Source organism: Natator depressus, chromosome 1 (genome assembly GCF_965152275.1).
Source record: "Natator depressus isolate rNatDep1 chromosome 1, rNatDep2.hap1, whole genome shotgun sequence".
NCBI classification, from domain to species: Eukaryota; Metazoa; Chordata; order Testudines; family Cheloniidae; genus Natator; species Natator depressus.
The window spans coordinates 292,163,304-292,188,770 of NC_134234.1; the positions used below are offsets into that span (position 1 = coordinate 292,163,304).

At 39.5% G+C, this 25,467-nt stretch overlaps 1 protein-coding gene across 1 annotated transcript in view; it reads left to right on the forward strand.

Annotated features, from left to right (window-relative positions):
• NELL2 (neural EGFL like 2) overlaps positions 1 to 25,467 on the forward strand; it is a 225,293-nt gene that overhangs the window by 84,609 nt on the left and 115,217 nt on the right. The window contains exons 10-12 of the mRNA XM_074942171.1: positions 5,714 to 5,805; positions 8,908 to 9,010; positions 14,107 to 14,235. Of these exons, the coding sequence (XP_074798272.1) occupies positions 5,714 to 5,805; positions 8,908 to 9,010; positions 14,107 to 14,235 (324 nt within the window). The remainder of the gene's footprint in view (positions 1 to 5,713; positions 5,806 to 8,907; positions 9,011 to 14,106; positions 14,236 to 25,467) is intronic.

Below are 25,467 nucleotides of genomic sequence, written 5' to 3' on the forward strand. Positions count from 1 at the left end.
GGAAAGTGGGGAGTGGGAAGTCTGGCACCATCACATTTTTCTGAGTGTGGACAGTGCTCACCTAAGGGGACAAGCCTTTGGGGTTTCATGAAGTATGATGACAAACTGGCAAGAATTTACCCTGTTGGGTCGCTCCTGACACACCCAGAATGCTGCTTCTTTTGGGCTCCTGGGTGGCCAGCCAAAGGTTCGAGAAAGAGGACTGATAGGAGGAAGAAAGGGAAGGAGATGGAAGCTTTTGTGGAGGGAGTGGGCGAGAAGACTATTCACTGGCAAATTGGCATAGTAGCCAATGTCTCTGATATCAGCCTTGACAAAGTGGCACTGAGACAGTGGAACTGGTACCTCTGAAGTGCATGTAAGTTGTTGCTGTGGAAGCCCTGTTGGCTGAATTATCTTGGATGAGAGAAACAGGAATCTAGGTGCTGGTGCTCTGCACAAGAATGTCCTCACCTTCTTCCTCCTCAGGTGTATGTTCTCATTGAAGGGAACTGTCCAAATATTGTGGAACCTTTTTGTGCCTCAACATTTCATGTGACAACTCACCAGGCACCCCCAATTACCAAAGAACCTTGAAGGCCCAACATTTCATCCAACGAACCCCATCTCTCTGCACAGAATCCCTCAGATGCTGTTTAACTAGCAGGGGGAAGGAGAATGTTAACCACAATGTCCCCTTTTTCTTAATCTTCCCCTTATTCCCCAAATCCCCTCTTTTCTCTCTTGTGGGCCATTAAGGGGGAGGAAAGGGAATATAACAAGCTCTACAGGCTTTCTTTCAAATCTAGACATAAGAACGACCATACTGGATCAGACCAATGGTCTCTCTAGCCCAGTATCTGATGCCAGTATCAGATGCTTCAGAGGGAGTGAACAGAACAGGCAATTTATCAAGTGATCCATCCTGTGTCATGCAGCCCCAGCTTCTAGCTGTCAGAGGTTTGCATGAGTCCATGAAATATCCTCTTACCTTTTGTGTTTTACCCAGTATGGGAAATGGAGGAAACAAATTCTACAACCAAATTTTTTAGTATTCAGCAGGTTTCAGAGGAAATCTACAATATATGTTCATTTTGAATGTAGTGAGTGAGACATTAGATATGCAGCCCCCACGGACTTCAATGGGAGAAATTTTTTGCAGCTAACTCCTTGGGTACGGTGCTGAAAATGAACCTCTGAATGTGAACATTAGGCTTTGAGCATATGTCTTGGGTATGTTTCTTTGACAGTGATTGTCATTCAGACATGTGATGGCTCAGTAAGCGTGCAATTTTTTGCAATTATATGTTATATCAAATTATTATCCTAAAATAAATATTCCCTGGGCTATTATTAACACAAAAGAAAACGTTAGAAATTGATGTGATTAATTTTCAATTCCATATTATCTTTAACACTGAAGATCATATTTCTTAGTGTGAAAGTTAAATTAAAAATGTATAATCAATACAAATGGACACATACATTAAACAGCCTTCAGCAGATTTTAACAGATATTACATATTTTTTAAAATTAATCCTGACATTTCTTTGGAAACTTCTTATGTATTTCTAATTAGTTCTTTGACATTTCTAACTGCTGTATTTCAACAGAAAAGAAAGCACATAAAAATCAGTTATTTTAAGTTGGTAATCCAACAAAAGAAGTTTAAATGATGAGATTTCAATTTTCAGTCTTCCGTGATAAAGTGCATTCATCTGCAAATAAACATTTAGAAAGACTTTACAACAACATTATTTTAATAATTTTCTAATTTACATTAATGCACTTATACATACAAAGGGCAGTCACCTTTTCTTTAGTATATTTCACATATCCTTGTGTTAGATGGATCAGTAACACAACTATGAAATTTCTTATAAATGTATGCTAATCGAACATCAAGCTTGAGATTTTATAGCACAAAAGTGAGTAGACTGACATGTGGATGTTGTAGGGTGACCAGATGACAAGAACAAAATACCGGGACACGTGCGGGGGCAGCCACAGGTTCTCCCCCCAACCAGAGCCAGCTCTATGTTTTTGCCGCCCCCAAGTGCAAAAAAAAAAAAAAGGTGGAGTGCCGCCAAAGCAAAATATTGGGACAAATGGCATCCCGACCGTACATCGGTCGGGACGCGGAACAAACAACTAAATATCGGGACAGTCCCGATTTTATCGGGATATCTGGTCATCTTAGGATGTTGTGAGCTCAATCCTGTTTTTGTTGGAATGGTCAAAATCCTATGGGATGAAATCCTGGCCCTACTGAAGCCAATGGGAGTTTTGCTATTGACTTCAGTGGGGCCGAATTTCACCCTCTGACTTTGGAAGGCCTAGAGCAGGCCCTATAATATGATAAGTATATAATATGTAAAAATAAAATAATTATAATTTAGATTATATAGCACCCAAAATGCGATATAGTGCTTATGGTTTACACACTCTAGACCTGTTTAATGGACTGCTACAATTGTGTGTGCTTATTTCTGAGTTGCCTTAGAGGGATTGTTCTTAGACAACAACCTATGTGTAGAAGTGGGCGAAATGGTGTTTTGTTTTGCTTTTAAACTGTTTAAGTATTTGCATGGAACACACACCACAGATGGAGAGAAATTATTTGGGGTTGTAAGGAATCTAAATATCTGTGGGATGGGATGGCATTAAGAAAAGGAACATTTAAGATGGAAAGCAAGGAAACTACCTCACAGTAAAATCTATTAGCGGAGATTATTCCACTAACAAATGCTGGAAGCACTCTCAAGCAAGTCATTTAAAGAGGACTGGACAAAGCATTGTAAAATATTCTGTATGTAACAATTCTGCACTGTCAAAGAGATGGATTAGATGATTTAAGGCCTAATTCAGAACCCACTGAAGCTAATGGGAAACTTCCTATCGATTTCAGTAGGCTTTGGATCAGGCCCCTAAATGGCTCCCTTACATCTTATTCTAATATGCCCTGGTTATTTTTAAAAAATAAGTCAATAATTAGAAGGATTTGAATCAGGCTAATTGCAGGATTCTAGCAGACATACCACATAAATATATGGAACACCACTGGGATACTAGCACAATCACTGGGATCACAAGGAGCACTCTGTTCATTCACATCCTGTGTCCTGTGATACTAGCACTTAATAAGGCATTCATGATGCTGATCTTGCCTCCTTCGTACATAAATATGTAAGATGGGTAGACTTGTATTTAATTAGAATTAATCTCTTAGCCATTAGGAAAGCTCTCAGTATCCCTCTCCGTTTCTCTCAACTAATCATCAATTAACCTATGAGTAAATAAGCAACAAAAAATGGATTTCATCCAACAATACTATTAACTATTATTTTTGCCATCTAGTTATGGTGTTCCACAAATCTGTAAGTTTAGAACAGTCCCATAAATATGTATTGTGCACCATTACCCACCTTAAACTTAGTCCTCGGTGAATGTAAAAAGGCTTGATTCACTTTGGAAAAGCATCTGCGTGTTTGCAACATATACAAAGTTAACTGAGATAAATATATCTTCTGAAGGGACCCCTCAACCTGACACCCTTGATCCATTTCTGCCTTCTTATTTCCCTATAGCAGAAGCAACAGCGTTCTCTCTGGAAATGCACTTTGCCCTCCACCCATCTATAAGTGTCTTCATTGGGGATCCACAGCCTTCCTCCCACTGTCAGGAGTCACTACAGGGCAGCCCCCATCTCCATGAGGCTCTGCATCTATCCTTTGCACTGTTTGTGGGGGAGGTTTTGTACCTTCACTCAGATTGCAGTTGATGCTCTACTGCCTTCCTTCTTGTACTAGCAACAGGCAGCAGTACAGGGCTCTTTGCTATTCCTTTTGAATTTCCCAACTTCCTTGTTAAAGATACACCACCTCCCCAAAATTTGCATCACTCCCAAGATTTGGGGGAACTTCTTGGAAGTTCCACTCAGCAACAGCAGATTTAGATCATGCCACCAGTAGGAGGTGAGTTGTGAGACTTAACCAATTGGTTTGGGTCAAGTTTTGCGTGAATGTTAGGACTGGTTTTTATTTTCATCAATCTTTTGCCTTTCCCTACTTACAAAGCCAAGTAAGACTTGGGTTCGTTTTGATTGCATACTGACTGGCATGCCTTGCAGAGTCTTACTAATTAAGGTACCCAGTTTACAAAGGAGCCCTTAAAGGACTGCATTTGGTATCTGTAGGCAAGTTTCACTTGGATAAAGGCAGCCCGTACTTTAAAAAGTGAAGGTAAAATTTTAGAAATTAAATTAAAATAAAAGTTGTTTTAGTCTGCTTTCCCATGTTCCTTCCCCCCACCAACATACACATATAAAATTGGTTGGTAATTTTCCAAAAATATAAATACAAATTTTGTAAAAATGTTTATAGTCTGATAGTGAAAAGAGTAAAGGAAAAACTAAACACTATGATGATGATGATGATAATAATAATTAATAAAAACAACAAGGAGTACTTGTGGCACCTTAGAGACTAAAAAAATTGTTTGGGCATAAGTTTTTGTGGGCTAAAGGCTACCACTCTGAAACCAGTAATAATAATGGTAGTGAAATGGAAAATAATGTATTTTTAGATTTGCCCATAAATTGTAATCTCAATTTAAATAGGATAGATAATTCCATCTGTAAATGAATTGTAGGGCAACTGATTTAAATCATCTCAGTGATATCTAGAATTGTTGTTTTTGCATCGATGATTAGTAAATTAGACCTTTCTCATTTAATCTAGAATTTTAAAGCCTTTATCTATTCCTGTCTGACTATTGTTGTTTAAGTTCTGACAGTGTCCTAAGCAACACAGATATATCAGATTTTCTGCTTCTGGCATTTGCTCTATTCAATCTTTATACTTTTCCATATAATAATTGCAATAGCTATCTCCTTTTAAAAGGAAAAAAATTATGTGAAAATATTTTACGTAAAATTTTAAATGCTAAAAATATAGTCAGTGAGCAAACTGGTATAAACCTGTTTCAGTGTGATGCAGTAAACCTCACAATATATGGCTGGCATATATCCATACTATTTGAGAATTGTAGGCCGGATCCTGCTTGCAGTGCAAGTAATTCGTGCAATGAAGACATGCTCTTAAATTATAAAATATAATTTAAAGATAAAACTTAATAATGAGAATAATTGAGGTACTAGAACTGAACTTTTAAATACCTACCTGGAGTAGTTAAACATCAGAGCACTATGATAACATATAACATATTCAACTTCAGGGATTACCCATCATGCAGTAGCATCCCCATCCTCAGGAAACTGACTTTCCATCCACCTGTTCCATTACTATCATATCATCCTTCGGATGGGCACTTTAGACTGCCTACCTTGATTTGCCTTCCACTAAATCTCCTCTGGCCTGGTTTCCACCTTCTGCACTTAGCTGAAACTGCTCCTACTATGGTCATCAGTGATTTGTTCCTAGTCAAGACTTGCAGCCTCTGTTTTGTCCTGTGTTCTCTCGCAAGCTTCCCATGCTCTGTTTTTCCTTGACACCTTCTCCTCCCTTAGCTTTTGAGGCCTTCTCCTCTCTTGGCTCTCCTCTTCAGTTCTTTTTTGCTCTTGTCCGAACTCCTGTGTCCTGGAATGGAATATACTTGTTGTTGAATTGATCACTTAATTTTGAAATATGCTTAGCTTTAAGAAAATAAGCCAATTTTATAGCCAGAGTACTGAAAACTTTCTTACCCAAATTGTTGTTTTGTTTTATCCTAAAGCGGTGTGCGTATTTGAAGGCAGAACCTACTTCGAAGGACAGAGAGAAACTGTGTATTCAAATTCAGGGGACTGTGTTCTTTTTGAGTGCAAGGTAAGAACACCATTGATGGAACACTTTTCTTTCAATAAATCTGTTTAAAATGTCATATAAGGTCCTGATGAATAAAAATGTGTACGTATCTTCTGTGACAAATTACTTTTAAAAGGGCATCAAGGGGTTTCCATGCTTACTGTGTCCAGCTGATTTCCACGTCAAATTTTACAAATCAAATATTTTTTCTAATTGCCAACCCTGAAAATTCAACCTGGGATCTCTCAGTTGAGCTGGGTTCTTTTTTTATTTCTTATACATTATCATCAATAATAAATATCCTGCAGGCCACATTATGCTCTCTTTTATATCTGTGCAGCCCTATTTTCTCCAGTTTATGTGCTCAGCTACGAGGGGGTTACACAAATGTAATTGAGACCAGAATTTGGCCCACAGGATATTTCTTGCTGGCAATGGTGTATGAGAAGGAAAGAATGCCACTTGACTGTCAAATCTCAGGATGTGTTTGGAGGGTTGGCAGTTTGGTAATCTATCATTCTACTTGTAAATGGAGCATACTGGATATTGAGTCAGACACACTAAACATTGAGCCTTACAATATTATTTTAACCCAGTCACTTTTCAGAGCAGAAATGCAATTTAAGGGCAAAATGCTGCAGTGTGCTTCTACATGTGGAAAGTGCACAGAGAGATACCGAGGGGGAATGCTACTCTGCTTCCCTAGGTGTGGAGCTTGCTATCAGGTAGAGAAATGCATGCTTCAATGTGGAGCTGAAGAATTGGGTGTGCATTTCTAGTGGGGAAAAGAGAGGCAAGACCTGTCTGCTTATTGTAATGTTGTCTCAGAGTGCAACTGCCGTATGCAAAAGAATATACATTCCACAAGGTCTGAGTTGGAAGAAACTGGGCTGTCAAACAGAATGGGAGCAAAGGCTCTCCCAACTCCAGTCCCTTAAAGCTGTGGTTGTCAGGCAAATGTGGCAGATAATACTCCAGCCTCAGTGCCAGGGCTGGTGCTTCCCCTGAATCTAGCAGATCCTTTCCCCCTCTATTGGAAAGAGTGCATCTGTCCTTGGACCTCACTGTCACCTCCTCCAGTAGGATATTGTGCCAGAGCCGCTTACTGAGCCACTTTACTGTAGCTTTATGAACTGGTGATTATAATTTGTCAATAAATCTATTTCAGAAATTAGGTCTATAGATCAAGGGATACATGCTGATGGCATTAGTCATTTGTGAGTGGTACCTTATCTCCCTACTAGTTACATTGAAATCAAGGTGCTGAGGGAGGGTGCAAAATCAGCTGCTTGAGAAATAAGGTCTGAAGTAATTCTGGAAATGCAGCTTAATCTGCCCTATGCTTTTAAGGGCTGTGAATTGCTATTTTCAACACAATTCCTATTGGCGATCAATCTGTATATGAATAACAGTCATCAAAGTCTGCATGGTGCTGCCTTATATTTATTGCAGTTAGAAATTATGAGGGCACATTAGTGAACATAGTGAGCCAGAACACCCGGCTTGACCCTACCTGCCTATTGGTAATGGGTACATATTTGGCCACCTTACTTGTCTCTCACTGTGCTTTTAGAAATGTTTTATGGCAACTTTGGTGATAAAAATTCAGAATCTCAAGCACTGAACTACTTATTGCTGCCAAGAAAGCAACACTAGAAATGACATTTCAGAGCAACAAATCTACATACTGTCAGATGTGTAGATAAAATGAGTACCCATAGGCAGATGCTATTTTATTACCTACATATTTCTACATATAATAGAATCTAGTTAAAGACCTCTGCTCAAGAGAGACTTGAGAGTTATGGCATAGGTCATGATTTCTTGCTTGTAGGCCAGTGTTGATGTTATCAGGGCAGTTTAGGGAATTTCTCCTTCTGGATTTTGTTGTGCATAAACATGGAAAAACACTTTTCTTTTTTTTCTTGGTTGCTGCAGTTAAGCACATTTTCCCATTCAAATCTGAAAAAAACAAAGAAACTCTGCAACATTTCAGTCGTGTTTAGCAATAGACCACATTGTTATAATGGCCAATCTTCAGCACGCACACTTACATAAATGTGTTCACTTTTAGGTGGTTTTTGAGTGTTTTGTGTGACATACAGTATAGTTCACGCTCTAGTTTAGTTTGTTACAGGTTCAGGTTTCATTCTGGGTGTGTGCCATGGAGTCTGGGAAGATCGGTCAGTGAAGACTATTCTTTTTTTTTTTTTTTTTTGGTCTCATCCTCATCTTTTTCCTGGGATGATAATTTTAAATGAAACACCAACTATATAATAATGGTATATGCAAAGTGTTAGGCACTTTCCACACACAGAGCTTTATATGCTAAGAAAAATTCTGAATTTCAAAAGACTCTGGGGCTTTTCAGGAAGGTGTTGTGCTGCCGTGATTTGTACCTTTGTGTCTCCAAGACTACATCATTGCAATGCACTCTACTTGGGGCCATTTGGAGACTAAAGCTGGAGTACAATGTAGCAGCCTGCTCGTTAAACTGGGTATCTTACTATGAGCATATTACATTTATTCTCTCTGATCTCCACTGGCAGCTTGTGGATATACAGGTGGGGTTTAACATACTGGTTTTGACCTCTGAAGTGCTAAATGTCCTGGCACCAATCTATTTGAGAAACCTCTCTCCTCATGAGATACCACTGCCTCTCCCTTGGGCCATACAGCCACAGTTGAGATCAGACAGGTTACTCAGACTAGAGATCCCTTAAGGTAAAAGAAAGGAAGCTGCTAGCATGGCATTATTTGTGCAGTCCCCCTAGCTTTGATCCCCTGCAGTCCGTAAGAGAACTAATATGTTGACCTTCTAGGCATGATTTCTGGAGAAGCTTTTGAGGACAGGGAAGCTGCGTGTGGATAATTTTGGGGAAGGATGAGGAATGTTTCCTTATTTTTCATTTACTAAACAGGTGTGGTTTCTGCTATATAGTGGAGGTGTCTGCTGGTTTTGTTAAGTTTAGTTGTGATTTCAAATTGTCAAAGGTACCTGGAGTTTGAGATAGGCACCCTTTGCTGTCTGTCTGTTATAAATCTAAATGCATAAATAAAATAAAGGCATTATTCATCTGCATTTGTTATCTACAGTATTGAATAATTACCTTAATTTAATAGGACCACAAAATGCAGCGCACTACAAAATCAGACTGCCCAACCTTGAACTGCCCAGATTCTCAACAAATCTCCTTGTCTCACAGTTGCTGCAAAGTTTGTAAAGGTAAGAAAGTAGCAGGATCTGCCTGTGCTCAGTGTAATGTGCAGTATTTATCATTTATTAATTTTTTATAGTTTTGGAGTAAAACATCTTTTTCGTCACTGGAGATACTGTAAAACTGAATAGATGATGTACACATCAAGGAGTCTGAAAACTGTGTGAATCAGGTGTAATAATGTAAATTTTGCTGAATGGGGCCGGCAGCATTCATGTATTACATACAAAAGAGAAATCCTAAGGGATTATACATGATTAATGTCACCATTTTAAAGTGCTTCATTTATGCATGCACACACCCACATCCCTTCTGCAGTGGACATGTGCTTTGCAGATTTATAGAAAATTAGAGTAAATTTGTATCATTTCCCCCTCTTAGCACTTTTAGATTGCCTTCTGAATATAGAATCAAAAGCTTTGGGAATTATAGTGTACTGTACTTCTCAAATTTTTACACATAGGCCAAACAGATGGAATGTGCCTGGACTTTCAGTGCAAGGATAGAGATGTAAGGAACTGCCAAGGGCTCTTTGACGTACTGTTATAATACTGGGTAATATTGGTACTCTCCCAGCTGTGAGCAGCTGCATCTTCAAAGCAGAAAGTCTGTTCCTATTTCTCCAATAGTTAAACTGTGATAAACTGAGTTCTGGCAGGAAACAAGCCATCACAGTCTTTGGCTTGGGTTAGATATACATTGATTTGGGGAATACTGGAGACATGCAAGTTGTCCACTACAGAGACACAAATGATATGATTAATGACATCCAGAAGAGAGATAAGACTAAGATGGAAGAAAATAACTTAACAGAAGTGTGTGAAGGTCTTGAAGTCTATCACAGTCAAAAGGGATTTTTTTTCCTGGTAAAAACTTACAGTGAAATCTTAAAAACGAACAAAAAAACTTCACTGAGCTCAATAAATCTAATAGTTGGCAGCAGTAGTGCTTGTTTCTGAACGTTTTCAGTCCTGAATGAATCATCCTAGCCTTGTCTCTCATGAGCTATGGATCTTATTCTTAAAATCATACTTTGATACAGTGTTGATCTGCAGCACATGTTCTCCTATATTGCTTTGTAGTTTGTGGCGATCTATTGATCAGTGGAAAATTGTACGCTTACTATTCTGTAATGCTAAGGTTCTGATACAAAGTGATAAAAGCCAGGAAATCAAAAACTAAAGGCTGACACTTTGTCCTTATTTCAGACTTCTGTGAGGAAAAAAAAAAAGAAAAAAAGGACAAAGGGTGGCCTTTGCCTTTTGTCAGCTATAGGGCCAAATACTGGTCTTGATGTGCACAGCACTCCATCAGCATCAATGGGAGTTGTGAAATGTGCTGAGAGCAACAAATGGCCCTTAATGTTGTTTAAAATGTAGGGATTTTTGCTCCTGAATCTCCTGTTTCACATAATAGCAGTGTGGTAGTATTTTAAAAAAATAAAAATGAATGGGAAGTTGAGAAATGCATGTACACTACTGCAACAAACCATGCCATGGAGGGTATTATTGTAGTACTTTAAAAGAAGTGTGCCTGAGTTACCATGGTAGGGACATGAAGTTAGTGTCATGATCATATCAGCAGTTCAAAATTCTCTCTGCCTGTACTGTTGATCCTGGTCTGCCTGGTTCTTACGCCTTCAGACTGGGCTCATGCATGCAGAGACACTCCCATCCCCCCAGGCCAAAACAGCAATGACCCCCACACCTCTGACTATGCCTTCCAAGCAGATTCTAATTTTTTCTCTATTTTAAATGCAAACATAAACATTACTGAAAAGTTGAAGAAGATGGGGGATATTTCATTAACAAGAAATGATGAAGCAGGCAAGTGGAGTTGTAGGGAAAGAGATCTTTATTGAGCATGCATATAGATCTTTGCTACATAATGACAGGTTTGGGTTTATCCTGGTGGCAGCCTCACCCCAGCTTGTACTACTCAGCCACTCCTGTCATACCAAACTAGGTCCCTCCTGAACCCTGATCAGTTCTGTTCATTGTACTATAGGAGCCTTGTGCAAGGAAGCAGGAACTGAAAAAAGGATGGTGAAAGATTACTGTTAGGCTAATCCTAATACTGATTTTTTTAAACAAGTCTAGAGCAATTAAATCACTGGAAATAATAATAAAAAGTAGAGCTGTTGATTAATCTCCGTTAACTCACGAGATTAACTCAAAAAAATTAATCGCGATTTAAAAAATTAATCACGATAAATCACACTGTTAAACAATAGAATACCAATTGAAATGTATTAAATATTTTGGATGTTTTTGTACATTTTCAAATATATTGATTTCAATACAGACTACAAAGTGTATAGTGCTCGCATTATATTTTTTATTACAAATATTTGCACTGTCAAAATGATAAACAAAGAAATAGTATTTTTCAATTCACCTCATACAAGTACCGAAGTGCAACCTCTTTATCGTGAAAGTGCAGCTTACAAATATAGATTTTTTTTGTTTTTGTTTTTTGGTTACATAACTGCACTCAAATGACACAGTGTAAAATTTTAGAGCCTACAAGTCCACACAGTCCTACTTCTTATTCAGTCAATCGCTAAGACAAACAAGTTTATTTGCATTAACATTTACATTTGTTTACATAATGCTGCCTGCTTCTTATTTACAATGTCACCTGAAAGTGAGAACAGGCGTTTGCATGGGACTTTTGTAGCTGGCATTGCAAGGTATTTACATGCCAGCTATGCTAAACATTCATATGCCCCTTCACGCTTTGGCCATCATTCCAGAGGACGTGTTTCCATGCTGATGACACTCATTCTAAAAAAATGTGTTAATTACACTTGTGACTGAACTCCTTGGGAGAGAATTGTATGTCTCCTGATCTGTTTTACCCGCCTTCTGTCATATATTTCATGTTATAGCAATCTTGGATGATGACCCGGTACGTGTTCGTTTTACGAACACTTTCACTGCAGATTTGACAAAATGCAAAGAGTGTACCCATGTGAGATTTCTGAAGAAAGCTACAGCACTCGACCCAAGGTTTAAGAATCTGAAGTATCTTCCAAAATCTGAGAGAGATGATGTGTGGAGCATGCTTTCAGAAGACTTAAAAGAGCAACACTCTGATACAGAAACTACAGAAATCAGTCTTCTGCTGGTGGCATCTGACTCAGATGATGAAAATGAATATGCATCAGTCTGCACTGCTTTGGATCATTATTGAGCAGAACCCATCATCAGCATGGACGCATGTCCTCTGGAATGGTGGTTGAAGCATGAAGGGACATATGAATCTTTAGCGCATTTGGCATGTAAATATTTTGTGATGCCAGCTACAACAGTGCCATGCTAACGCCTGTTCTCACGTTCAGGTGACATTGAAAACAAGAAGCGGGCAGCATTATCTCCTGCAAATGTAAACAAACTTGTTTGTCTGAGCAATTGGCTAAATAAGAAGTAGCGCTGAATGGACTTGTAGGCTCTAAAGTTTTATGTTGTTTTATTTTTGGGTGCAATTATTTTTTGTATATAATTCTACATTTATAAGTTCAACTTTCATGATAAAGAGATTGCACTACATTATTTGTATTAGGTGAATTGAAAAATACTATTTGTTTTGTTTTTTACAGCGCAATATTTGTAATAAAAAATAATATGAAGTGAGCACTGTCCACTTTGTATTCTGTGTGGTAATTGAAATCAATATATTTGAAAATGTAGAAAACATCCAAAATATTTAAATAAATGGTATTCTGTTATTCTTTAACAGTGTGATTAGTCATGATTTATTTTTTTAATCTCTTGACAACCCTAATAAAAAGATGGAAAAAGTGGTGCAGCCCAACTGTACAAAATATTGATGTAGTGTGTGAAAATTATATGGCAGCTTAAAATTACCCATAACCTGTTTGAATTCATCACAGTAAAGATCAGACTCACCAAGTATAGCAATACAGTGGTGCTGGATTTCAAAAGAGCAAATTTGGGAAATTAAGAAATCTACTGAGTGAATGGGAAGACTCATTTAAAATCCGCTATTTGGGAGAAAGCTAAAAATACATTAAAAATCTCTCTTAAAAAGAGGAATGCAAGAAACAAAGAGCCAATGTGGCTTCAAGAGGAGCTGCTAACAATAAGATTAAAAAGAAAACATCACTGAAATATCAGAGGTAGCACTTATACAAGTATATTCAGTCAGTTAGCGCTTGAAGGGAAAAGAGAAGGGCAACAAAAAAGTAAAATAAGTTAATGTTAGCCAAAGCTTTCAGGAAATATGAAAGGTTTTACAAATATACCTGGGGAACAATAAGTGCTTGGAGGAAAGCAATCCCATTAATAAATGGGCTGCTGAGTTACTGAACAACCTCCATAAATTCCAACTTTAATAAGAAAAATGAAAAAAGTTGAAGATCCTGTAAAAATAACCATTGACAAAAAGAAGGTAAAGAGATTTAAATATGCCACCTAACAGACATCAGATGATAATAGCTTCTTTTCGTCACTGACCTGAAGTTGAACTTGAGACCAAGAGAGACAGGCTCTGTAGCTATCCTACTCCCCTTGAGATGCTGCATTCCTAATATCAAGGTAAACTGTGTGTCTCCTAAGAAAAATAGTTTCCTGAATAGGATTCTGTAGCCTAACTGAGAAAACATTGGAATGCATTCAACAGAGAAGATGTTTTATCTTTGGATTCATTTTAACTAGGCTTGAGAATTTGACTTTTTTTTTTAATAATTTTGACGGATTATGTAGATGTTTATTTTTAAGCATTCTGAAAGTTCTTTGTTTTAAATTTTTAAGTTGTGTGAAATTATAGGGGTGTGTGTATGTGTGTGTGTTTGTCAGACAATAAATATTTAATGACAGACATCTAGATTTAAAAACTTAAAGCTACCTAAGGGGAGCTCTGCTCCAGCTACACTATCTCCCATTGTATACACATTAAGGTAGGACTCTAAGTTCTCAAGCTGCATTTTTCTCACTTTGCCTGCCTGTAAATTTTGATGATTATAGATGAAAATATTTTTTCATCAGTTTGGGCGTGTATGGTGAAATCGATGTTTACTGACAGTGGTAAAAATCTAATCCTTTCAAGCCTATTTTTAACTATCACTTTTGTTTTCATGCAGGCCATAACTTTTGTTCTGAAGGACATAACTGCATGGAGCATTCTGTCTGCAGAAACCTAGAGGACAGGGCTGTGTGTAGCTGCCGAGATGGTTTCAGAGCCCTTCGAGAGGACAATGCCTACTGTGAAGGTAACCCGTTGTGAAGATGCTCAGCTGTATAAAGTACTGTGGATTACTGCATGAAGAATGTATTAATTCACAAGTTTTCAAAGTGATGGGACCATTAAATGCAGCAAATTTAATCAGCTAAAATAATTCTCTCTCAAATTAAGAATTTTTTAAAAATCCCTGATCAGTGTCAGTTATAAGTTAATATGGCTAAGTTCTTGAATTTGAAGCAATACTTCCACTGCAAAATCTGTTCTCTTTTCATTAATCAGATAATCTAAAAGTCACACATTAGAATAGCTTTTAGTTGGTACACATTTTAATGTAGCTTTTAATCAGGACTTTATTTTGCCACTAGTCTCCTCCCCCAAAATATAGTAAATAGACAGTAGGGACCAGATTCTAATACCGTTATTCACATTGTGTAAAAACTTACTATTTTAACAGTCCCACTGATTTAAAACCAATGCCCCATTTACCAGATAGAGGCAGTTTCTATAGTTCAAATTTTAACATGCTCATAAAATTCTAATAAAAACATTGCAGCTGTAGCCGGATATGTGCCAAATATCACTCTGCTTTTATGTTGCCTCCGTCTCTCCTGCCATCCACCTGTGCCTTTCTCATGAAGGCCTTGATTCTGTGAACACTTACAACATAAATAACTTTCAGTGGGACCAGTCATATAAATAAGGCATAAGTGCTTGTAGGATTAGGGCCCTCAGGTTGTAAGGATTTGGGGGTTGATTCCTTTGGCTTAACTTTGCAAACAATAATACATATAATTTTATTTTAATGAAATAAATAGTCCCATTGGCTTTAGTGGGACTATTCACGTGTAAAATTAATAATGTGCATAGGAATCTGCGTGACTAGACTGCAATTCCATTTCACAGAGACCTCTGTTTAATATTTACTCTAAGACTAGCACAGCATTTTTGACTTATTGTCTTGAGTAGAGCTTTAAGTCACCCAGGAGCAAGTCCTGCACCTCTCTCCATGGCCTTGCAGAGATTTGGCTGCAGGATAACCCAAATAGCCCTTTTATGTAGGCAGGAAATGATGCTGGGACATAGCACACACACAGTCTTTGGAGGTTAGGTAGGAGTTGGGGTCCTGGATCTGCAACTACAGTAACCCCTCACTTAAAGTCATCCTGGTTAACTTTGTTTCGTTGTTACATTGCTGATCAATTGGGGAACATGCTCGTTTAAAGTTGTGCAATGCTCCACTCTTACGTTGTTTAGTTGCCTGCTTTCTCCGCAGCTGGCAGCCTCCCTGTGCCCCGCCCCTCCTCCCCACAGCGCCTCCTGCCCGCTGGCAGACCCTGCAGATCAGCACCTTCCCTCTCCTCCCCCTGCCTCCTGCCCGCAGCAATCAGATGGCTTGCAGCATTTTGGAGGCAGGAGGGAGCAGGGAGGAGTGAGGACTTGGTGTGCAGGCTCCCCCTCCCTCCCTCCCCTGTCTCCCAAAAGTGACAAGCCAGCTGATTGCCCCAGGCAGGAGGGAGGGGGGAGGAACGAGGACTCAGCATGCGAAGTAAAGGGGGAGGAGGTGGGGGGAGAAGAGGCAGGTCAAGGATGGGGACTTGGAGGGAGTGGGTGGGCTGAGGGTTGAGCCCTCTCCCCCCCCCCGATGCTTGCAGAGTAGGGGAAGCTGCCGCTGCTGCGCAACATGCTTCTCCTAGCCTACAGCACCTTCAGCCTCTTTGCCTGCCTCATCTCTAGTGCCAGTGGGCTGTGCCTGTGTAGGGTAAGACAGGGGCACCTCCTCTGTTTAAAACATATACTGTATTAAATTGCTTGTTTAACATTGTTTAAAATGTATATAATGCCTTTTGTCTGGCAAAAAAAAATTTCCCTGGAACCTAACCCACCCCATTTACATTAATTCTTATGGGGAAATTGGATTTGCTTAACATGGTTTCACTTAAAGTCGCATTTTTCAGGAACATAACTACAACGTTAAGTGAGGAGTTACTGTATATGGATCCACCAGCTATTTCCCAGTTGAAAGGACAGTGCAGAAGCTGTGGGGAATACTGCTGACCTGAGACTTTAATAATGGTTTGCTCTACTCTACAGCCTGTAAGGGAGAGAAGGAATCCTGATCTCTGTGGATCTCCCCAGCACACAGTCCAGTTAGAGCCTGTTATATTTAGCAGTCGCTCCTCACACAATATGTGAAAAACGAGACCCTTATCCACGATCCCTTTAGTGAAATGGTTTGGATGAGGGAACAGCAGGTTTTCATAGCTAGGGCCACAGGCAACCTTAATTCTGGTATTTCCTAGCTTTTGAGTGCTTGACTTCGCAACCTTAATAACCTATATGTGATTTTAAAAAAAAATTAATTGTGTATGCAGTTTAGTTGTGTCTGTGTCCATCTCAGGATATTAGAGAAACAAGGTGGGTACGGTAATATCTTGTATTGGACCAACGTCTGTTGGAGAGACAGACAAATAAAAGATATTACCTCACCCACCTTGTCTCTCTAATTCTTTGTATTGTATGTTATTAGCTGTTTCTTAAAGTCAACTTAAATCATGAACATTGTTTCTCATACCAACTTCTTGCAAATGCATCAGTATTTTTCAAGTATCATGACTGCTTTTCTTGAATACCATTTTTTAATATTTTTTATTGTGCCTTTGTAATAATATATAGCAATAATTGTAGTTGTAAAAATCAAATAATACTTCATATACAAGTTACAGGTTCTGTCTGTAAGTAGGCTCCTAGATGTTGTGTCCCAAAAATGGAACATAATTGAGCTTCTTAAGTCAGAAAAGAACACGTCCATTTTTAGATTTTAGAATTCTTGAGGTAAAAAGAAATGTAGCCAGGAATGATAGTCTAAGAACAATATAAAACAAGATAAGATTATTTTTAACGTTCAGGAAGCAATGATGAATCAGGAATGTCAGCATGTGAATCTAGTTCATAATTTTCAGAAATAATTTTTTTATTATTGTTATTAAGAAACAATACAAGGAATTTGGTTTTGTTAAAGAAAATATAGAACTTCATCTTTTATTAATTAAAATGTATTGTGAAAATAATACTGAGGTCTGGATTAGGAGCGAGGGAGGGAAGGATTGGGAGGTCAGGTGGGAGGACGTGTGTATGTTCCGGGAGCAGTGAGGGAAATTAGGGATGGGAGGTGTCTGTCAGCCCCACATTCTCCCCTCACATTTGAAGCCACCACCACTTCCCTCGCTCCCCTTGTCATGGCCAGGCCATGTGATAGGGAGTGATGCCTCCCATTCATAGCCTCATTTCTCAGGGCAACATTTGCGGGCTGGAAGGGGATGTGCGTCACACAAAGAGGGAAGGGAGAGAATGAGAAAGCAGGGACACTTACAATGTGTGAGCTGGGGTCTGTGGGGCCTTGCCCCTCTATGGAGGATTTGAGCCCCTCCCTTGACACTTCATTCCCTGGTTGTGAGCTGGGACCTTAGAGGGTGGGGCTGTCTCTCTGGGGTGGTCTGATTCCCCTCTCCCTGCCCCCCTTTGTGTGAGGTGGGATACTAAATGGGAATGAGAATAAGACAGTGAGCTGAATGGAGCAGTTCACTCCTCTCAGAGCTGTTGTTTCAGGCTGCATTCGTCTCCAAGGGGGGTTGTCATTCAACTGTGCATATCTCATTGAGATGAATGGGCCATTTCACAGCTCTCTGAGCCTCCTGTGCTGCAGATGGATGTATAAAGCCCTGTCCTCACATATGAGGCCTAGATTTGGAGTAGGGACTCTACATCTCCACTCTCCTGTCCCTTCCTGCCTCCAGCCGGCACATGTTCTCCTCAGAGCCCACCTCCTCATGGCCCCTCCAGGCTTACCAAGGGCGTGGAATGGCAAGGAGGACTGTGGAGCTGGTGTGGGGCCTCAGACCATCAGGGGGCAATCAGAGCAATAGATGAGACAGGTGGAATGTCAGAGAAGTTAGAACAGTTTCAGAGCAGTTGGAGGAAATATAAGGGGTTGGAACAGTGATTGGAAATGTGGGAGGTTGTTGGAACAGTGCAGGGAAGAGTGAGATGGAAAGGAGGGGGTTAGAGATGTGAATTGAAGGATGTTGGAGGGGCTTTATTTCTATCCCTCAAAACACCCCATGTCTGTGCCCCCAATACTGGTCCCCCCCTTTCAAAAAATGACCACATTACTCCAGGTTAGTCTCTACTCTTCCTGTATCCTCTCCCCAGATCCTCTATCTGCAAGGTGCATGCTGATGCTGCCCATCTTTTCATGGGGAGAAGTTCTGAGGAGGGAGAATTGAGCTGTGCTGAACAGCCAGACAGATGGGGGATGATGCAGGGGCAGTGAAGAAACCAACATGCAGCCAGTGCATTCTGTAGCCAGGGTAATCATTGCCAAGGAGCCAGAGGGAGTGGAAGGGGAAAGCTGCGCTGTGGTACATAAAGACGTTGAGAAATTATTTATATTTTTTAAAACGAAGGAAATGAAATGCCCCCGAACTTCATTAACAGAGAGGTAAGGTGGCTCAGTGGTACCTCATGCCCTTCCAGAATGTAGAAAGTGTGTAACTTATACCTCGAACAACCAGGAAATGCAAAGTTACGGATACGCCAGCTCTGCAATGTAACCTTATCTCTCCCCTCTTTTAGCAATGCCCCAACATGCCAATAACACATACCAACACTCTACCCTCAGAAATGCTGCAGAGCACATGAGTACTGTAGGACAAAGTCTAACATGTTCTCTGCTACAGTGAAACTTTGGTTTTGTCAGGCATAACAAATGAGCTACCTACATATGGCCTATACGTAATACTAAGCCTTTTCCTCAAAACCACCCCAGATTTGCTAAATAGCACCACTCTTTCACCAGAAGATTAACTAGAGGATTCCTCTCAGATATTGCCTTCTCTAACCCTCGACTAAGCCTTGAAGACCACTGTCATGTCTGCCACCACACTGTTCAGAAACCCCATGGCAAGAAGACACCATTATGCACCTCCACGAGCACAACCTACAAAACTCTGTGCTGAAATGAGGAATACTTGATCCTTCAAGGTCCACATGCACCTCTTCATATCATAGTTGCAATTCTTTCAAACTGCTCCAGCTAATCCGTCCACCATGCAATACAGCTATACCTAACACAGTGAAGGCAGCTGGAGCGCATGCAGATAAATGCTGGAATTCAAATCTGTAGAACACAATACAAACAATGGCACATTTTTAAAGTACTTCATATCTAATTATTGTACGATCATAGATTGTAAGGTCAGAAGAGACCATTAGATCATCTAGTCTTACCTCCATCACATGCCAGAGAATTTCGTCCAGTTACTCCTGTATTGAATCTAATAAGTTATGAGTAACAAAAACCTCTTTCAGTAAGGCATCCAATCTTGATTTGAAGACACCAAAAGATGGAGAATCCCTCACTTCCCCTGGTAGTTTAACCGTTGCACAGCTTATTGAACAATTCCCAGCAGCTATTGCTAGGGATGAGGCAGGGTGGGGGAGGGAGCAGAGTTAAGGTTATATTTCTGGGGTTTTGTGAACTTTAACTTTGTATTTCCTGGTTTTCAATGGTTTAAATATAGTTGTTGTTCACATGCTGGAAGGGCACAAGGCAACCTGAACTCTGTATTAGCCAAGTTTTGTGCCATTTTAATATTAATACATAGGCTTAAATGAAAATATAGTCTTCTGATTCCAGATATCAAGGGACATTTTCTGATCTTAGTTGCTCCATGTAAGGGCAGGTCTACACTTTGGGGTTAAGTCGACCTAAGTTACGCAACTCCAGCTACATGAATAACGTAGTTGGAGTCGATGTCACTTAGATTGACTTATTGCAGTGTCTCTCCCATCCACTTACCTTACACTTCTCGTTCCGGTGGAGTACCGGAGTTGACGGAAGAGCGATCTGCAGTCGATTTAGCGGGTCTTCACTGGAACCGCAAAATCAACCCCCGGTGGATCGATGGCCGCAGTGTTGATCCCCGGTAAGTGTAGACATACCCTAGGTCTGTCCGTGTTTCAACCTCAGTTTCTGAAATGAGTTTGAACACTGATTGCCATTGTCTACAGTACAGCTAATGTTTGGCACTGGTTCAGATGCAACTGTTGCTGACACCCATTGATTCGTATGGAGAAATTTTCCAGTGTAGACAGGCCTTAGGAGTGTTGTGGTTCAATATCTAAGTCCATTGAAACCTTCAGATCTTCTTTCTATCTGGTGAGAATGCCAAGAAAGGTGCCAATTATTGCCAGCTGTAGCAATGATTTTGTAATGTGGGTAGGGTCACCAGATGTCCCGATTTTATAGGGACAGTCCCGATATATGGGGCTTTTTCTTATATAGGCACCTATTACCTCCCACCCCGTCCTGAGGTTTTCACATTTTCTGTCTGGTCACCCCAAATGTGGGTTTGTGAATGTGTTCTGTTAATGGGAGCTAGAATGAAAGTGATACAGCCTAATAATTTCACATAGTCCATTCAACAAAACTATAATCTGCTATTTCTCTGGATGCTCAATCAGGTCTTTCCCACCATCTTCAGTATTCTCACATTTTAGTGTTCTACATTGTCATTCTGGCTTAAAGTTTAAGCAACAGTTACTACATCTCATTTCTATTCTGGGTATAAGGTGTAAAATACAAACATGTTGTAAAAAACACATTTCCTCATTTTAACTTTGTATAATCTAATGCTATTAATCATCTTACTTAACTATTGACAAGCCAAATAAAAGAGAAATTAAATTTTGTGAAAGATAGTAATTAATGCTAATTATTTCTGGAATGCTAACCAGTTATAGGAACAGGCTTTTAAGGACTGTGGCATGAAGGGGCAATTCTGCAGAAGACAGAAGAAGTCTGATTGCAATAGAATATCTGTAACATTTATATGTGCCTCAACATGCAATCAATGCAAAGTATACAAAAACACTCTGTGTAGCGAACTGCAATATTAAAAGACTGAGAAGAGTCAGAATGAATAATTTTAGCATGTGTTCCTAGCTGTATGAAATTGCAGATTCCTTCAGAAAGCCCAAGAACTGGTAGAGTAGCAGAAAGGAAAATATTGGCAAAATTTTCATCAATTTTTTTCCTCTTTTTTTTTTTTTTTTGAGAAAAGATTTAATTGAAAAATGTCAATACAGAAAATTCTGACCAGCACTAGCAAACTCTGTGCTTGGATCAGTAGGGATGTACAGGACTGCTTCATTCAACAGCGAAAAACTGTCAGGTTGAATTTCAGATCTTTCTGTATATTAGACCAGTGGCTCTCAAACTGGGGTCTGCGGACCACTCGGGGTCCACAAGCGTACTCCAGGGGATCCACGAGTCATGTTCAGAGCCGCCGGCCCCGCTGATCAACTCCTTCCCCTCCCTCCCAGTGCCTCCTGCATGCTGCTGTTTAGAAGCGTGCAGGAGGCACTGGGAGGGAGCGGGAGGAACAGAGATGCAGCACACTGGGGGGAGGGCGGGAAAAGAAGGGGCAGGGGTGGAGAGGGAAGAGGCAGGGCAGGGGTGGAGCCTTGGGCGAAGAGGTAGAGTGGGGGCAGGGCCTGGGTCTCGGCTGGGGTTGAGCACCCTTGGGGAAAATTAGAAGCCAATTAAAAATGGGGGTCCTCAGGCTGCTAAAGTGTGAGAACCACTGTATTAGACTATCAACTGATTGGAAAAAAGCAGGCTCTTTTTTTTTTTTTTAAACTCTGGGATAGAATCAAATGGAGACATTTGAATAGCCTAAAAGAATCAGGTATCTAAATGTGTTAAATACTACAAGTCGTTATTAAAGACTGTGGTGCTTGCTACCATGCATAGTTCTACTGACATTAAGTATCGTACTCCACAGGAGGTGTCAAGGTTCCTTCCCCACTCTGAACTCTAGGGTACAGATGTGGGGACCTGCATGAAAACCTCCTAAGCTTACTTTTACCAGCTTAGGTTAAAACTTCACCAAGGTACAAATTAATTTTACCCTTTGCCCTTGGATTTCCACTGTCACCACCAAACTTTATCTGGGTTTATTGGGAAACGTAGTTTGGACACGTCTTTCCCCCCAAAATCCTCCCAAACCTTGCACCCCACTTCCTGGGGAAGGTTTGGTAAAAATCCTCACCAATTTGAATAGTGACCACAGACCCAAACCCTTGGATCTTAGAACAATGAAAAAGCATTCAGTTTTCTTACAAGAAGACTTTTAATAGAAGTAAAGGAATCACCTCTGTAAAATCAGGATGGTAGATACCTTACAGGGTAATTAGATTCAAAACATAGAGAATCCCTCTTGGCAAAACCTTAAGTTACAAAAAAGACACACAGACAGGAATAGTCATTCTATTTAGCACAGCTCTTTTCTCAGCCATTTAAAGAAATCATAATCTAACACATACCTAGCTAGATTACTTACTAAAAGTTCTAAGACTCCATTCCTGTTCTGTCCCCAGCAAAAGCAGCATACAGACAGACACAGACCCTTTGTTTTTCTCCCTCCTCCCAGCTTTTGAAAGTATCTTGTCTCCTCATTGGTCATTTTGGTCAGGTGCCAGCGAGGTTACCTTTAGCTTCTTAACCTTTTACAGGTGAGAGGATTTTTCCTCTGGCCCTGAGGGATTTTAAAGGGGTTTACCCTTCCCTTTATATTTATGACAGGAGGGTAGGTAGAACCCGGTCCTACTAGGAGCTTTGAAATGATAAAGATTGTCAGTCTGCAGTTGAACCCAGGAGGATTGGTTACACCAATTCCATTTTGTAAGGGGGATGCTGCATTGAAATTGCTTGTAACTAAGGAACTGAGATTTCTATCTCCATTAACTGGCAGTGTTTGAGTGATTATCTTGTCAGGTTGGGCTGGAAAATTAATCTGGTTGAAAAGCTTTCTTTCCAGGAGGGCAGAACATGATTTCAAAATCTATATTAAAAAGTAATTAAACATAAAGAAAGGAAACTGCATTTATTTTTATGAACAAAGGCAATAAATGCCAGATACTGGGAATTAGTGGGCTAATCTTAATATGGCAATGTGGCTTACAAAGGCTAGGCCAAATCCTGTTCTTCCCTGAGGCTGAAGTCTGGCGAGGCACTACATCATGTTCCTAACTATAAGCATGTGAGTTGTCTCATTGACTAAAAGTTAGGTATGTACCTAAAAGCTCTGCTCACTTGAAGTCCAAATGAATAGTCTCATTGTCTTTATTGATGGACCAATTTGAGCGGGTGTGGATTGCAGAATCATACCTATGGTGTTTGATTTTCAGACTGACTTCTATCATCTCTCTCCAGCCTTGGCTGACATTGCAGTTATTATTAGGATGAAAAAAATCTGGCTATTTATATGAATGGAACCCACTGGAAACGTTCAAACTCTCAAGCCGCTGCCATTAATGAGGCATGCTAATGCCTTAAATGGAAGAGCTTCCCCTTATTGGAGAAACAAAGACTTTTGTAGGCTCTATGAAGGCTCTAAATGAAGATCTTATTTCCCATATAAACTACCTAAAACTGAAACGTAATAATAATTGAACATGAACAAACCTTAGTTTGATCCCAGTTATCAACTATGAGACTGGAGTTTTCAAAGGTGCCTAAGGGATTTAGGTTCTTGCATGATGTTGAGATTCAATAGAAGTAGAGTACCCAACTCCCTTAGGCTTATTTGAAAATCCCAGTGTATTACAATAGTTCTAAAATCATTGTTATGCAATGGCTGGATCCCCAAGAGCTGAAAAGATGACACAAGTGCCAGATGTTAAACCAAAGGGAAGTCAAAATTAAGATGCCTACGTAAAATATGACAGGTTTCAGAGTAACAGCCGTGTTAGTCTGTATTCACAAAAAGAAAAGGAGTACTTGTGGCACCTTAGAAACTAACCAATTTATTTGAGCATAAGCTTTTGTGAGCTACAGCTCACTTAATCGGATGCATACTGTGGAAAATACAGAAGATGTTTGTTTTTATACACACAAATCATGAAAAAATGGGTGTTTATCACTACAAAAGGTTTTCTCTCCCCCCACCCCACTCTCCTGCTGGTAATAGCTTATGTAAAGTGATCACTCTCCTTACAATGTGTATGATACCAAGGTGGAGAAAACCTGGATTTGTGCTGGAAATGGCCCACCTTGATTATCATACACATTGTAAGGAGAGTGATCACTTTACATAAGCTATTACCAGCAGGAGAGTGGGGTGGGGGGAGAGAAAACCTTTTGTAGTGATAAACACCCATTTTTTCATGATTTGTGTGTATAAAAACAAACATCTTCTGTATTTTCCACAGTATGCATCCGATTAAGTGAGCTGTAGCTCACGAAAGCTTATGCTCAAATAAATTGGTTAGTCTCTAAGGTGCCACAAGTACTCCTTTTCTTTTTACATAAAATATGTAAAGCAGTGATAGTTATATAGACGTATATATTATATCATTCTTTAACCATAAGAATGGCATTGTTTCAGAGACTGGATGTAATTCGGCCTGATCTGAGATAGCATCAGCAATACCTGTAGAATAGGCAGTAATATTACATTTTATAGCTTCCAAAAGTGTGCTGGGTTCTTTAGTTGTACAATAAAACAAAGCCCTGCCCAATCTAATGGACAATTGATGCAAACCGACCCCCATATATGGGTCCTATTCCAGATTGGAGATCCACTGAAGTAGCACTGGATTATGTACACAATATACAGACAATGGAGTGTTGGAACAGATGAAGCATAATTAATATTTATTATATTTGCCTAGATAGAATCTGGTATATTTTATATATAAAATCCTCTGTCCTCTTTTCTGTTGTTCATTTTTTTAACCCTTGCCTATTTGTCTGTATTTATCATTGTTTCTGTAGCTCATAATTAGGAAGTTCCAAGAAATACTATCACGTTTAAAAATTACTCAATTTTTAATTCAATTCTTAAATTTTCTATCCTAACACAATGTCAAAAAAGATATTAACTGTTGTTGCAGTAAGGTGCTCTGACTGGTGTAATTCACTAATTAACGATATATAACTGCCCTTTCTATTCGCAGTATGTAGTGGCATCAGACTACTTACTTTATGTGTAAGGAAAGCCTCCTGCGATGCTGTTATGTTTGACAGATAACAGTTTATAATTACTTGTTTTATCATGTATACCTAGTGTATGAATTAATGATAAGATATTAAATAATAAGCAGATGTGGTTTGCAAAATAGAACATTAAATGATGGCAAGCAATGTTTGTGTGCACAGACTTCCTGTGTGGGATACTTGAGTGAATTTCAACTAGGT